General features: G+C 37.6%; 1 protein-coding gene across 1 annotated transcript in view; it reads left to right on the top strand.

Annotated features, from left to right (window-relative positions):
• The window catches only part of SUGCT (succinyl-CoA:glutarate-CoA transferase), a 320,381-nt gene that overhangs the window by 13,313 nt on the left and 290,514 nt on the right, over positions 1–16,554 (top strand). The window contains exon 6 of the mRNA XM_030445377.1: positions 251–371. Coding sequence (XP_030301237.1) covers positions 251–371 — 121 coding nt within the window. The remainder of the gene's footprint in view (positions 1–250; positions 372–16,554) is intronic.

Raw genomic sequence — 16,554 nt, 5'->3', positions numbered from 1 at the left:
ATATTATAGTTTTGTCTAATTAGGATTTTGACAGTCATCTTTCTAGATGCGCAGCATCTTGAATATGTAGTTTGCAGAGATGCACAGTCTAACGAGCTAAAAATTATATCACTGGGTTTGCATGTGTTCTTTTGTCACAAAGGCTAGAGCCAATTTGATTAGTGAGATTTTAAAATTAAATTATGTTAAGAATCTATCAAACTTCTGGAAGCTCATTAATAAATCTTACTCATACTTTTCTTTTCTAAAGCTTGCAGCAGTGTCTGATGTTTTTGTGGAAAACTATGTCCCTGGGAAACTGGCTGAAATGGGCCTGGGTTATGAAGACATTAAAAAGATTGCTCCTCACATAGTGTACTGCTCAATAACAGGTATTTTAATTTTAATTACTTGTGCTCATTATTTCCTTTATTCCAGTCAACTTGCTGTAAAAGTCATGTGGTTATATGGAAGTATGTTATTGTAATGTCAGTCAAGGTAAATTGAAAGAGTGAGTTTGACTGAGTTGTAGGAAAATTAGGAGAAAGCAACCATGTCATAAGTTGTTCAACAGGGGTGTTACCATGCCAGCCTGGCATACGCCTGTTGACTTCCAAGGAGCATGGATTGGCTGGGCTCCTGTCAGTTTCCTTTGAACTGGTCAATACCTCCTTTTAAAGTTTTTTTTAAATTTATTTATTTTTTATTTCTTTTATTTTTCCCCCCAACAATTTTACTGTACCAATTTACATATTACAGGTTTCCTAACTGGTAATCTCAGGGCTCATTACTGCCCTGGAGTATATCTTTCTTGACAATCATGGATGTAGTTGTGTTCAAGGATTTTTATGTTACTTTGCTACAGCCTATTTCCTTGTAAGTGACATGGTCAAAGAGTTGTAGATACTTTATAAATGCTACCAACAATGTAGTAGAACAATGAAAGTAGACCTGAATATCAGGAACTGCATACATCCAAAAAAACCCCCCCAAAAAACCAAAAAACCAAAACTCTGAAAAATTGCTTATAACAAAAAACAACCCAACATAAACCTCCAAGAAATCTTGATTAGGCACTAAGACTAAAGGATCTATGCATGTCAGGTCTACTGCTAGTATACAATTAAATTAGAAAAACAGAAATAGCAAATGTTTTTAGACTAGTTTAAAATCTTAGTTTCACATCTATCATGCCTTTGAATTTCTGAAGAATAAATGACTGGCTTTTCAGTTACTGGGTATTTGTCATTTAATAGCAACACAATAGCTTTTTAGTTTGTTGTGATGTATTTATCATATTTATGTGACAAATGTCTGAAGAGGGCAAAACCAAAAAGACAATTACATTCAGGGCTTGCTGAGCATCAGTTTGTTTAAACCCATTTTTAGGTTAGTGGCTAGCTGCCACAATGTTTTTCACATTTGCTTGTGCAGATAGTCTCATAAATGGAATTTTTCAAGTGGTTTGCATTTACATTATTTTTGTACCTGTACCCATAATTGATGAAAATGAATACAAAATTATATCCAAGCTCCAGTTTTTGTGAGGTAGCTTGGCCTTTGAATTGGTAAATCCGTTCTTCCATTTAGACTGTCAGCTTTTGAGTGCTTTTGTATTTTATTGATAATAAACAAAACCCTTACTTGAAATGAGGGCTTAGGGAAAGATGATACTTTCACAGAATCAGTGACTTGTCTAGTTGGAAAGGACCTCTTGAGACCATCTAGTCCAACCTCCCCTGCCTCAGCATAGGAAATAGGTTTCCCATGACTCTGCCTAGCTGGTTTTTGCTTGTGTCCCATAGCTGCTCTGCATAACCTGTTTTAGTGTCTGATCACCCTCACAGTGAAAAACCATTTTGCTTTGTCCAGGAAAATTTGCCCATTACCTTTTGTTCTGTCCCTTTAGTCCCTACTGTGAGGGATCTGCTCCTTCCTGCTCACTCCACCATCCCACTGTTTTTTGATACATATTGCAAGGATCTCTTTGAACTTTCTCTTGTTCAGGCTGAAGAGTCTCCCCTGTCTTGTCCTCTCATCACGTGTCAGGTGCTCCAGTCTCTTACTCATCCTTGTGACTCTGGGCAGGACTGGCCCCAGTAAGTCCATGTATGTCTTGTACTGGGGAGTTCAGAGCTGGACAAAGCACTCCAGATGTGGCCTCACCAGTGCTAAATAGAGGGGAAGGATCCCCTCCATCAGCCTGCTAGTGCAACTCTTGCTAATGTATCCCAAAATACACCTTTGCTACAAGGGTGCACACTTTTTCATGTCTTTTTTAAGTGCTAACTTCCTCCACTGAGGATAAGTCTTCCTGCTGCTGACTTTCTAGTCTCAGGGACCTATCACTCCTTCTGGGTTCTTAAACCAGTGATACTTAAACCAGTGATTCTTAAATCAGTGATACTCTGAGCACAGAAATTAGTCTGTAATTTGTTCTGGATGTTTTAACAGTGGGAGTTGCAATGCTGGATAAAGAACCTCCAGGTTTATATAAATTGAGGCATCTGAGTTGGGTGGCTCATTTTGTGAGATGAGTGCAGAAAGCAGGTAACTTCATTCTAGAAGGTCATAAAGAAGTGCTTAGTTCTTCCAGCTTGAGACTGGAGCTCTGCTTGTGAAAACATAAGAGGATAAAGGTTGATATTGCAGTGAAATGAACTGAAACACACTGAATCTAGTAGGTTCCTGAGAGCTCAGATGTTATTTCAGCTAGAAAGAGACTGAGAATGCAATCTAAGTTTTGTTTTCTTTTTTTTTGGTAATGCCAGAGAAAGTTATGTTTATTCAATACCTAGCTAGGGATATGGAAAATGTGAGTTAGGGAAGATCCAATGAGTAGTATTGTTTGTCAGATGTAAGAGATGTGCTGGCCTGGATTGTTGAATTAAATGGACCAGTTGTCTTCCTAAATGCTGAAAATTGCTGAGACAAATTATCTTGGTTACAGCAACCCCTTTTACATCTAAACAGTGGGATTTCATCTGTCATTTGGCATCTTACAAGTGGTACAAGAGATAGTAGAAATATGTTAGTTCTCAAGCCCTTTCTAGTTTCTGAGTCCTGTGAAGGATAATGGGTACACAATATAACATGAATTATGTTGTGAAGTCTTTGAACAGAGCCATTGGGGTGGTTTGTACTGTTTATCTCAGCAAATTTTGAATATGCTTTTTTAACATTGTATTTTATGTATTGGTCAAAGACAAAACTACATTGGTCATTGTTAATGGCTATCATAAACTGTATTACATTTTAGATGTGAGAATATGTAGACACATATTTTAGCATAACATTTGATAATAAAAAAGTATCCATGAAATAAATATGTCTAGTATGTTAGAATCGGAGGGTTTTTTCAGCTTTAGTTTCTATTTTTCTTGTTTTTTTTTGAAGTTAGTGTACATGCTGAAGACATTATAGATGAATCATTTAATAAATTAAAATAATTACTGGACACTACTTCCCTTATCCATTTAGTTGACTCATTAATGAGACTGGAAATAATCTGAAATGGTTTGGTTTCTTATTTTTGGAACCATATTACTTCTTAAGTTTAAACTTCATAGGTATGGAATGCAGTCAGTAAACAAGTAATTAGAAGGAATGGGTTTCTCCCTACAGTGTAACATGTATAGCAGCTGTGATCAAGATGTCTTTTCTTCTTCATTTAGTTATTGACTGCATGTATAAATAAATAAAATTGGATATTAAAATTTCTTTAATTTTAGGGGCCTTCAAATATATGGGAATTAATTTTCTGACTCCACTGCCCTTGCCAAACCATGATTGCCCAGCTCATCCTGTTCTGACTTCTCTCCAGTTCATTTCCTCATCAAAGATCAGTTTTCCCTCCTATGGCTTCATGCTCAACTTTTCCTGTCAACTTCCTTTTCCAGCTTATTGTGTTCTCCAAAGGTTCTTCAAAACCTTCATTCAAACTTGGGTGTTTTTTTTTGTTTGTTTTGCTTGTTTGTTTGTTTTCCTTTTTCCTTCCCCCCTCTTCCCCCCCTTGTTCCTCATTTTTTACATGCAGTGCTAATAGGCAGAAGATAGGTTACTGTCTAACTTACCCAGAACAGAGCAGTTTTGCTTAAATACAGGAATAATGTTTGTATGGAATTAACATTTTCTAAATTTTGGGCTGTTACAAATTGTTAGGGTTAGTAACATGAAATACAGTATAATTTTTCAGAATGTCATATATAGGTGAAGAGTTTAGACCACTAAGAGCAAGCCAGATACTGTCTCCTTTATGACATTTTGGAGGTCCTGAGGAGGAAACTGCATTTCTTATCCAAATAGCTCCAACTGAACTTATCCAGCCCTGCAGTGGCTGTTGCAGGGTTGCGAGGACTTCCAGGACATTTCCCAATGTTCCTGATGCTTTGAGTGCCCATGAGCTACAAATTGGCTGTTTCCACTCACTAGTTGGCTTTGCTGATGTGAGTAATCTTAGAAATAGTTTAAATAGAGTATGCTTTGACAGTGGTTGAGTTCGGTTAAGTTTTTGGAAATTGGCTGGTTAAGGTAAATCCTATACAGTCCCAAGGGCGTGACTGCTGCTATCCGTATGGTCTGAGTAGCACTTCAATTGAGAAACTCAGTTTATTTCTGAACAGGAGAGGGCACTGTTTAAAAGGACAACATTGTTTTCGAGTCAAAGCTTTTTTTTTTTTTTTTTCTTCTTTTTCTTTTTTTTTCCTTCTTTTTTTTTCCTCCTTTTTTTTCCTTGCTTTTTTTTCTTTTGCTTTTTTTTCTTTTTTTCCACCTCCCCTTAAAGCCTCTCAAGGCAATCTTTCAAACAAATTTTGTAGTTTGTTTTTGCATACTGAAAGCTACTCCTCTCAGATTCTTTGCCCCATCCCTGCTTTGCTAATTTGAGTAAATTATGCTTATGCTTCTCTTGTTAGAGGTTTTGTTAAAAAGAATGTTTCCCCCCTTTTTTTTTTTTTTTTTTGTCTCTTCCCTTTCTTTCCTGTTCCTTTTCCAGTAAGTAGTATTTTCTCTCATATGCACGTTGCTATGCCTGATGCTCACGGCATTACAAAATCTTAATTCAGTATTTTATTTTCTGTCATTTCTTTTCACATACAGATTTGATTTCACATAAAGATGTGATGCTTGGTTTTCTGCATTTTAAAGAAACTTTACTCCTGTAAAGACTTTTTGGTATACTTATGCATGACAGAAATAGAATACATAATGATGATAATAGAAAAATCCTATTCTTAGTTCAACTAAAAGAAACGACAAATATTTTTGGGGACTGACATTTTTGTTAACTTCATGTTACTGGTAACATGTTACATTTCTTGTAGATTTGCGGTCTGTACCTGAAAAAATGAATTTGCAAATACTTTGTACTAGTCTTAATTTGTTTGTTGACCAATAGTATTGTTGTAAAAAGGCAAAAATTAGATGGAAAGGTTTAAAAGGCAGAAATTCTGTAGGAATCATAGAATTCCTACATGGTAGAATAGTTGGTGTTTGAAGGGAACCTAAAGATCATCAAGATCTAACCCCTCTGCATGGGCAGGGACACCTCCCACTGGAACAGGTTGCACAAGGCTCCATCCAAACTGCCCTTAAACACTTCCAGGGATGGAGCATCAGCAACCTTCCTAGGCAACCTATTCCAGTATCTTACTACTTTCATGCTGAAGTATTTTTTCCTAATATCTCAGCCTAAATCTACCTTCTTCCACTTTAAACCTGTTACCCCTTGTCCTGTCACTACCGTCTCTGGTGAAAAGCTCTGCCCCAGCTTCAAAAATAATAGTTGCCTTTTCAATAAATTTGCTGAATTTATGAGAAGCAAAGTAGTTCATCACTCCACCCATCCTCATAGAAGTTAATAATAACTCCAAAGAACCAGTCTGTATTTTGTGCTTTCCAGTACATCTTGTTTTGTACTGATAATTTGTAGTGGGTTCTCACGAGAATATGTAATATAATTTTGATGCATATCCTACTTTGCTTCTAGTATTTTCATAACAGGAAAGAAAAGCCAACCACAATGTGTTTTGCTGGGCAAAGGCTGGCCAAAAAGCTCTTCAAATCCTTTAATTTGTGCACTAGCTGTGGCAAAACATTGAATTGCCTTGGATTAGGTGCAGTTTGTAGACTTCCTCTTACCAAATTATACTGGCCTATGAAATTATAGCTAACTTTCAGTGTCTGTGTCCTCATGCCCACTCCTTTCCTTGACAGTTGATGTTCATGTGGTTTCTAAATGGTTATAGTTTGTATATAATTGCCTGGTACAAATTGATAGATTTCCTGCCAATAAAATGATGGCTCCTCCATAAAAAAACTGTGTGTATCTCATACAAATGATCTCATTTGGAAAAATAATTTCCTGGTGCTGTAAATCATTGATATCATACAAGTAGGAAATAAGTTGAATTCAGAAGCTGGCTCAAGCAATCATTTCAGTTGTCACTAAATAATGGAAAATAATAGAAATTATTTTGATCATTTCTCTATTCAGAACTTACTAAAATTTATGATACAAAATCACTAAAAAGAGGATGTGTTTTTTTATAATTTCAAAAAGGCAAGATGGACCCTAAAACTGGGCACACCAAATTGCAGGGGGAAAAGAAAGCAAAAAAACCTGCACAGTGAAATGCATAGTCTGATTGAACCAAATAGCTAGTGCAAGCAGAATCATGTGCAGATGAAATGGAAAATAGGAGAGTTAATGAAGAATTTAAGGAGTTACAACAGTCTTAAATATAATAAAAACGGGAACAATTTTGGGAATGAGGTAATTGAAGAATCTGGTAATTAGTGCAAAAAACAGGGTTGGTGTCTTGGTGCCAGTCTTCAGGAAGAGATGTTCATAGAGAATTTTTCAACAGAAGTATTGTTTTCTACTAATAGAAGATCAGTACTGTCAGAGGTGAACATGTCAAAAAGGGCATTGTCAGAACAAACTGGCTGTCCTGCTTTCGGTAGTTCTTGATGTGGTTTAAGAATAAGAAGGCAGATCTGAAGGCTGTGAACATTATACCTTCTTTAAATAATGACATAAATCACAGGTTTGCAAGCCTTGGGGTATGAACTTAAGTGCTGACAGTGCTTAAATAAAACAGTTTGAGAAGAAAAATTATGAAGCTTCTACTTGACCTTGCTTTCATAAAAACAGAGCTTTACAGCATTGGATAAGAAAAAGCCTCTCCATTCTGTTAGTTTTTGCATTACACATTTGGAAGATTGACAGATTAAAGACTTCAAATGTATCAAAAACCCCAACAGATTGAAGTTGTCTGTAAGTGGGCAGTCAAGAGAACCATAGAAAGGCCATGAGCAGGGACATCTCCCACTAGACCAGGTTGCTCAAAGTGCCATCCTACCTGCCCTTGAACACTTCCAGGCAGGGAGCATCCACAGCCTCTCTGGAGAAGCTCTTCTACTGTCTCACCACCCTAACTGTAAGGAATTTCTTCCTAATATCTTACACAGATCCCTTCTTCAACTTAAAATTCTTCCCCCTTGTCCTAACTCTACAAGCCCTTATAAAAAGTGTCTCTCTAGCTTTCCACTGGGCCTGCTTTGGGTACTGGAAGGCTGCACCCTGGAGCCTTCCCTTCTCCAGGCTGAACAACCCCAACTCTCTCAGGCTGTCTTTGCAGGAGAGGGGCTCCAGCACTAGGATCATTTTTGTGGACCTCCTCTGGACTTGCTCCAGTAGCTCCATGTCCTCACTGTGCTGGGGGCTCCAGAACTGGACACAGTGCTCCAGGTGGGGTCTCACGAAAGTGGAATAGAGGTATCAGTCACCTCCCTTGTCCTGCTTGCCTTGGTTCTTGTGACGCAGCCCAGGATACAGTTGGGCTCTAAGTGCACATTTCTGGCTCACGCTGAGCTTTTCATCAACCAGCACCCCCAAGTCCTTCTCCCCAGGGCTGTTCTCTCTTCATGCTCTGCCCAGCCTGTATTTGTGCTTAGGTTTGCCCCAGCCTGTGGGGAGGAACTTGCACTTAGCCTTGTTGAGCATTGTGCAGTTTTCACAGATCCTCCTCTCAAGTCTGTCAAGGTCCCTCTGGATGTTACCCCTTCCCTCCAAGGTGTCAGCTGCACCACACAGCTGCTTGTCACTGTCAAGCTTCCTGAGGGTGCATTGAATCCCACTGTCCATGTCACCAACAAATATGGTTAGCAGCACTGGTCCCAGTACTGACATCTGATCATCCATATTTGTCAGTGATCTCCACTTGGACAGTTGAGTATTAGACTGTGGATTTGTGGAGACACAAATAATTATTATTACAGTACAATTGCCTATTTATGAAAGGGTAGTAAAACTTGATCTATTTTGACTGTACTGAAGTTTTTTTACATTTTTGAGTAATGCTTTCATAGTCATGCTAGGCACATGTTTACAAGAAATAGTAAAAAAATTGTTCAAGAGTGATCAGAAAGTCCCTGGTACTTTAGATTAATCTTATATAAGAGATTAACTACTAGTATTTCATGACTGATGTGGAAGGCAATATCTCAGAACTGATGGTGAAATAGAATGTGGAGAAGCCCAATATGTTCTCTAATAATGAGTTACTGGGTGTTCTGTTACAGGTTGTGCAGTTGAGGGGCAGGAGTAATCTGCAGCTAAGTATAAGACATTGCTTTCCTTAAAGCCTTTCCTTTAAAATGGTTTCTGGGGGTGCAGCTAACTCTCAGAAGAGTCATGAAGGACTGGCCTCAGCAGCTTGCTCAGTTTTTTCTTTCTGCATAATGGGGTTTAAAGCATTTTCAACAGTCCCTGTGTCACCAGAGCCCCATGGGCAGTTATGTGATGGAACCCTGGTGTAAAAGCTGCACTTCAGTTGCCTGGAGCTCCATGAATCTCTGAAGATCCATAAATAATCATAGAATCATCCAGGTTGGAAAGGACGTCTGAGATCATCGAGTCCAACCCTTGATCTACTGCCACTGTGGTTACCAGACCATGGCACTGAGTGCCACATCCAGTCTCTTTTTAAATATCTTCAGAGACGGAGAATCCACCACCTCCCTGGGCAGCCCGTTCCAATGCCTGATCACCCTCTCTGTAAAGAAATTCTTTCTAATATCCAACCTAAACCTCCCCTGGCACAACTTGAGACTGTGCCTTCTTGTCTTGCTGAGAGTTGCCTGGGAGAAGAGCCCAACCCCCCCCTGGCTACCCACTCCTTTCAGGGAGTTTTAGGGAGTGATGAGGTCTCCCCTGAGCCTCCTTTTCTTCAGGCTGAACAACCTGTTCTAAACTCAATAGCTGTTCCTCATAGTACTTGTGCTTGAGTACCTTCACCAGCCTTGTTGCTCTTTTCTGGACCTGCTCCAGCACCTCAATATTCTTAAAATAAATCTTAAAGGGAGTACAAGGGTACTATTCAGCAGAATTAGAATTAAAAATTACTTTGACCAAATTCTTTACACAAATAAAAGTGCAAAGGTAGAATAAAAGTTGGAACAAATTCCAGTGTATTGTGGTTAGTCAGAAATAATCAAGTCCTTTTAATAAAGCACAGGGAATGGTGGATTGGAGACTAGTTCTCAGAATTGCAGTTGGACATGAATTGATGAGGTATTATTAGATAAACTAGTATCATACTGGATTATGTAAAGACAAATATGACCTAAGACTGTTTCTCTGCCCTACTCCACATTGGTAAGGTCTCAGTTGGAATGATAAGTCTACTTCATATTTCAAAAATGGTATGGACAGCTGAAGAGAGTTGAGAGAACAATTTATGGGTGAAGAAATTGCATATAAAAGTAAGCTTGGAAACTTCAATTTTTTTTTCATAATAAAATGCTTCTGCATTTGCAAGGAACTCTCTTCCTAAAGCATTCTGTACATTTTTACGTAGTAGTTCTTAAATGATGATTCTGATAATTTGTAAAAGCATCAGCAAAAATCCTTCCCTAATGTGTAGAAGTAGCAAAACATTACTTAGTAGCTGAAGAATGAGGGTGTTAAGAAAATATAAAGAAAAATTTTGGGGACCAGTAATGAAAATAAGAGTTCAGATATGACCACTGCAGAAGTTGATTGTCTTGAGTTTCCAGAAAGTTATGTAATTGGCAATACAAAAACAATATACAAAATAAATGATGCAGATATATTACTAGCTGCTATTTACTAGCTCTGTGAAGAGAAATATAAGCATCCTGTGAAGCTGGAAGGCTGTATGTTTAAAGTAGATAGGGCACTGCAGAGAAAATTTTGCCTTTTAATATTCTTGAGAGTTTGCTGCCTTGAGAGCAAGATATTAGTAGACTTGAAAATGAAAGAGCAGACAATTATATGCATCAGAACAGGCACAATTACCAATATATTCATTCAGGTGATTTGGAACAAGCCATGAGATAACTACTGACTTATTAAATACCAAACTAAATGATTTTGTTTGTTTGTTATGCAGCTCAGAATCAACATCTGAAAGAAGCTTAGTTGTCAAATTTAATGATGGTCTGATTCTGAGGAGGGTAGGTTACAGTATGGCTTTGCAGTTTTTAGATGCTGAGAGAGATGACTTGAATACTTCAGTGGGTATCTGCCTCATGCTGATGTGCTCCTTCATAATTCTCAGTGGGAATTGCCTGTCTGCACAGATTACTAACTGGCTCCTTTTGTAGTTAAGAATTAGCTCAATAGCATGCAGCAGGAACTTCAAGAAAGCATTATACTTCTCACATGTAGTTACTCAGGGTAGGGCATCACTGTATAATCAAATGCACTGGTGCTTTTATGATTATATTAATTCTAAATATAAGTTTTTGGAAGAACTTGAAACAAAAATTTAAAGCCTGAAAGTGTTCAAGGCCATGTTGGATGGGGCTTTGAACAACCTGGTCTAGTGGGAGGTACCCCTTCCCACACAGGGGGATTAAAAGTAGATGATTTTTCAAGTTCCTTCAGTCTAAACCGTTTTATGATTCTATGTAGTATGTGGTTCTGCTGAGGAATTTCTTGATAGAACAGCTTTGATCTGTTTATTTAGCTTCTCTCCCTTAAAGAAAGTGAATTTTTGAGGCCAATAAGAATACAGTTAGGTCACTTGATAATGTTGTATAGAAGAAATGGAGCAATCTCTTAACCAGAATGGTAAATTCATCCTAGAGTGTTACTGATACATTTCTTTTGTGGCCTACTTTGCTATTTATCATGATGTAGCAGTATGTTCTGTCAATGTACTCCCAGTACTTGTTTAGGACTGGAACATGATTTGTGTAAATCTAAAATTTCAGTAAGGAGAACTGCATCCAATTCTGGTCTCTCTGGTTCAAGACAAGGAACCACTTGAGAGAGTCCAGCAGAGGGCAATGAAGACAACTAGGGGTCTGGAGCATCTGTCTTATGAAGAAAGGCTGAGAGGCCTCTTGTTGGGTAAGTTTAGTTTGGAGAAGAGAAGCCTGAGGGGAGGTCTCATCAATGCTTATAAATACCTAAAGGATGTGTGTCAAGTGGATGGGGCCAGGCTCTTCAGTGGTGCTCAGTGACAGCACAAGAGGTAATGAGCATGAACCTGAACACAGGTAGTTGCATCTAAACATGAGGAGGAACTTCTTTACTTTGAGTGTAGCAGAGTATTGGAACAGGTTCTGGAACATTGAGGGTGTGGAGTCTTCATCACTGGAGACATTCAAAACCCATCTGGACACGATCCTGTGTAACCTGCTCTAGGTGATCCTGCTCTGTCAGGGGGGTTGGACTTGGTCATCTCTAGAGATCATTTCCATCGTCTAGTATTCTCTGCTGACATTCCAACAGTCGACTGCTTTATTTGATACTATTTGATATAGACCAGTGGGAACTTTTAATTTTATTTTTCAGCCGATGGTGCTGTTAACTGTTCTGCTGAAGCACTGCAACACAAGCAAGGGGTTCTTTCTGTGCAAAGAACTTGATCGTCATTTCTGCTGCATATGAAGATCTCCTAAATCTTTCTGCTTTCTGCCTTGTATCACAGGTGTTCTATCTGAGAACAGATATTTACCTCTTCTACTTTTCTGGCAACAAATGGAAAACATTATATGAGTCTCTTAAGACTCAGTTGTTTGGTTTTGGTTTTGGTTTTTTTTCATACTGAGTTTAGTGTTGTATTTAGTCTGTTTTCTTAATATGGATTTAGGTTATCTTGGGATACTTTTTACTTGTACTAAAAAAAAATAATACTAGTCATTCTGAGGAAGACTGGGAAACAATTATTTCATTGTTAATCAGACTTGTGAACAAATGACAAATAATGGGATTACTTTGAATTACTTCTACTTTATTGCTCGTGTCTTTTAATACTGTATCTTAAGGTTCATATGTTTTAGAAGCCTGATTAATAGGATTAGAATTTGGGGGATCAATTGTTAGAGTACTGTCATGTTGTTCAAAATCCTCACGGATTTTTGTTGTTGTTCTTTTTTATGTTGTAATTAAGTAAGTTGAAAATGTCTGCTTATTCTAAGCATCTTAAAATCACAAAGTTTTTCTGTGTATCTTACCCCTGAGCAGCTGGTTTCAGAAGTGCCATGTAACTTTACATCTCCTTTCTATTATGCTCTAAAGATGAACCCTGTAAAAAAATTTAAACCCATATCTACTTATTCAGGAAGCCTGTCAGCTGCAAACTTTTGGAAGCTGGGAGTGTACTCAAGAAAAATATTAGATAGGCTTATCCTGTATATATTGACATCTGTTTTTCTCCATTTCTGGAGAGAAAACACATAGCTAGCTGGGCCTTGAGTCTGAGTTAGTGCATTTGTTTCCATCTTTATGTGCTACTCTGGACTATTCAGACACCAGCTGAACTTTTAGTCCCATTAGCACTGCTCAGAGAGCACGAGGACATATTGCTATGCTCTGGTCCCTTCCAAGTGTTATCAATAGAACTGCTGCCCAAATACTGACTGCAGGACCAAATCCCCTTAGGGGGATTTACTTAAGTACACCTTTACAATCTATTTGGAGGAACTGAGTTGCAGAGTAAAATATGAACAAACAAGGTTTGACAGAGGTGTGTTACAGAGCAATTCAGCTTGGTAGCTCTTAATTGGAGGAGAAGTAGACCTGACTTCTGGAATTTTGAAGTTTTTCTGGTGGTGATGGCAACAATTCTTAACATGTATTTTTATACACAAAAAGTGTGTGTTTAATTCAGGAGTGATTGAAATATAAGTATCACAGAGATATGTTTTTAGGGTGTTTCAGAACAAACCCAGACTTGTACAGGACTAACATATTTATGCTCTGTCAAGATGCAGAACCAAAGAGGATGTTGATGGTTTTCTATATTTTTCTCCGCTGCTTGCAAAATTAACATACTGAGGTCCCAAATGTCTATTCAAGAGAGGAAGCATCTGTAAAATTCAGCTGGTTGACAAATTTTTTTGACCTGAGCATGAGGCTGCTTTTTATACAATGGGTTTCTGTCAGCACAGCTGTGCCGATCAGTAATGTGAAGAGGTGTGAACACTGACTGGTTTAGCTGTTTCAGTAGAAGCCATTAGCAAGTATTTTATTATACTGGCAAAACTTTTATTTTGCTAGTAAAATTGATCTGCTCAGGGATGTCTCTGCAATGGTTTTACATTTTGGTATAAAGCTAATTTCATTCAGGAAGTGATATTTGCCCTATATTTGCAGTGCTTTGCCAGTATCTCTAGAGCATTGAAAGACTGGCATCAACACAGACCAAACTTCCAAAATATATCAGTAATCCAAACTAATATGAAAAGAGTGGAAGCTGAAAGGAGGCGTGTTGAAACAAAGATTGCTGAGAAACAGATGGGAGCTGACAGGATCCCTTCTCTGCTGGTAGGATTTATATTCTTGCATGATTCGGTTCTGCTGTGCACCTCCTGGGAGGTAGGCTTATGAGTTGAGTGACACTAAATCTTTGAGTTTCTGCTGCTTCTATCATCAGCACACGAGTGCATTTGCATGGGCATTAAGCATCCTACTAGAAGGACTTGGCTGTTTTTCCCACTATGATTTCTTCAGTCTCACGTAGCCTGAATGTCCAAAATACTGTGAGGTTAGGAATAAGAAACAGTTGAAAAGGAGTGCTATTCTTAAACACTGTGTTCCCTTTTCTTGTTCAATATGAAGCATATACAAAGTTTAATGAGCAAGTCATAATTCTTCCTCGCTTTAAAATTAAGTATTGACTTTCAGCTGTAATATGGATGTAATATTTTTCTTATGACTTCATGCTCATTGCTTGTTCTTTCATCTAAGTGGCACCATGAAATGAGCAGTGTTTTGTATAAAATCTGAAACTTAAGGATTTTGGACTCTGTCCTAATGAAGAATACCGTAGCAGACAGAGAGCCTGTGAGCTGTAAGATTTGACACTGGGTTAGTTTACAGTGAATGAAACCAGATTAAGCACTGAAATCCTGGATATGAACAGCATAGCAACACAGCACAATTGTGGAGACACTGATGGTTTAATGTTTATTTTTCAGTAGCTATTATACTTGGACTGTTGCCTAGCTAAGTTAAGAGAAATAAAGCTGGAAGATTTTAGGCAGCTTCAGAAGCTCTGCAGTATGATTTTGTAAATCAGTATTTATTGTGCTCGAGTTCTAATATTCCAAAAAGAAGACCCAAGAAAAGATCACCCAACATTTTATTTGTTATTGCTAAAAATTTCTCTGCCGGTTCTCTTTTTCAGGCAGCCTCCTGTCTTGTAACCACCTTTTCTGCTTTATGTTGTACCAGGAATCTTTTTTTTTTTTTTTTTCGTGTTTGATGGACTTCCTTCATTTGAGGATTGCTGGAATTTATTTATTTTACTGCTTAAAATGGTGAGGTTTTGAGATTTCAATGAAGAAATCAATACAACTTATTAAAGTCATGCAAAGATCCAGTATCTTGGTTGTGCCCATTTGTGGTATCTCTGGGTGTTGTTAGACTAGCAGGAAGACTGTAAGTAGCTGGTGTTGACCTGAAAATGTTTCTCAGTAAGCATATGGTCTTCATTACTTCCGTTTTAAAAATACTGTTATAAAATAAAACACTTTGTCAGTAGCTAGGAAAGAAAAGGAAAACATTTGTGTCTTCTACACCCAAAACTTACTGAAAAATTGCCTGTATTTTTTTCCTTTTCAGAAACAAAAATGGTGGCAGTATTTGGCACTTTGCCATGTAGTCACCCATTAAAAGCATTCTGTATCCCAGTGTTTATGTCAGTGCTGGCTCTAAGCCACTGGTCTGCTAGTTGTCTTGTAGGGAAAACTGTCATTGGAAGCTGTAGATGTTACTGCAGAGTGAGGCTGTAGGTTTGTGGCCTTCCCATAAGTAAAAGTTCTGGTAAAGAGAAGCCAATAATCTCTTCGTGATACATCAGACAAGAAGTAACTGTTAACATTTCAGGAAAAAAGTTATGAAATATTAAGAAAAGCTTTCTAATAGGTAGTGTCACTTCCTTGTCCAGGATTAGATCCTCTGTGGATACTGCAGCCAGGACTGGGGTACTGAGTGCCACTGTGATCATGTCTTGCAGTGAATTCTTATTTCCTTTTAAAGAGGAGGATGGGAGGCTGAAATTTTATAACTTCATGTAAGAGAGTATATGTTTCAAAATAATTTTATGGAACTGAGACTACAAGGTGCTTACTCATATACTCTTTGTACTCATGTACTCTTTGTACAATAAGAAAGGTTATCATGTATCATATACCTGCTCAGACTTTATAATGTATAATTGGTTGTCAGTTTCTTTTAATTCTGTCAGATTAAAGGCATCATCTAAAAGCTATATGGGAGTGAATTTAGTAATAAATCCTAAGTATTTTCAGCATTCAAACTGAAAAACCTAACTATAGTAAAATACATGGTCTGGAAGTAAAAATACCACCACCTCTGTTATAAATTGCTTCAATTCTATTAACTTTATTGCAGTTCTGAAAACCTTCACAAATTATGTCCCCTAGATGTTTAAGTACTCTGTCTAATTAGAAATTTGTTCAGCTGTTCTGGCTGAAAAAACTGGTATCTTGTTTTAATTTGTTTGTATTAATTTATTTAGAAGGTGTTTCTCATCAATGAAATATGAGTCAGTGAATCTGGTTGGAGATAATTGTGTACAGGAATATCTTTCTAAAGGGTAAAAAACCCAAGGATGTGAAATTTCAGTTATGTCCAGTACAGATTATTATTTTTTTTTTTAAGGGAAAGATTCTTTTCACATATGACCCTTCCTTAGGAGCCAATTGGCAAAATCTGTTAGTAGAAAAATATTCAAGTTAGGCAATACATTGAAATAATCAGTTATTAGATTCAGCTGTTACAAGTAAACCAGATGCATTTACTTTTTACCATGCCACATGTCACTGTAAATGATCAGCAACTATTATATTTAACTATGCATTGTATAATCAGGGAATCTGTTAATGGTAAGAATATTCAAGATCACTTTCATATCTATTTCCAGGAAAAGGCCCTTTCAATTTTTCTTTATGTTCACCCAGTCTCTAACATACTGGTAAGTGATGGCAACTTTCCATTTCCATGTGACCTGCAAGAACAGGTAATTTAAACTTAAAGCCTGGATTTACACCTGCATTAGGTTGCATGGAAAATGA

This window comes from Calypte anna, chromosome 2 (genome assembly GCF_003957555.1).
Source record: "Calypte anna isolate BGI_N300 chromosome 2, bCalAnn1_v1.p, whole genome shotgun sequence".
NCBI lineage: Eukaryota > Metazoa > Chordata > Aves > Apodiformes > Trochilidae > Calypte > Calypte anna.
The sequence above is the reverse complement of the archived record's forward strand: the minus strand, read 5'-3'. Positions and strand labels throughout refer to the sequence as shown.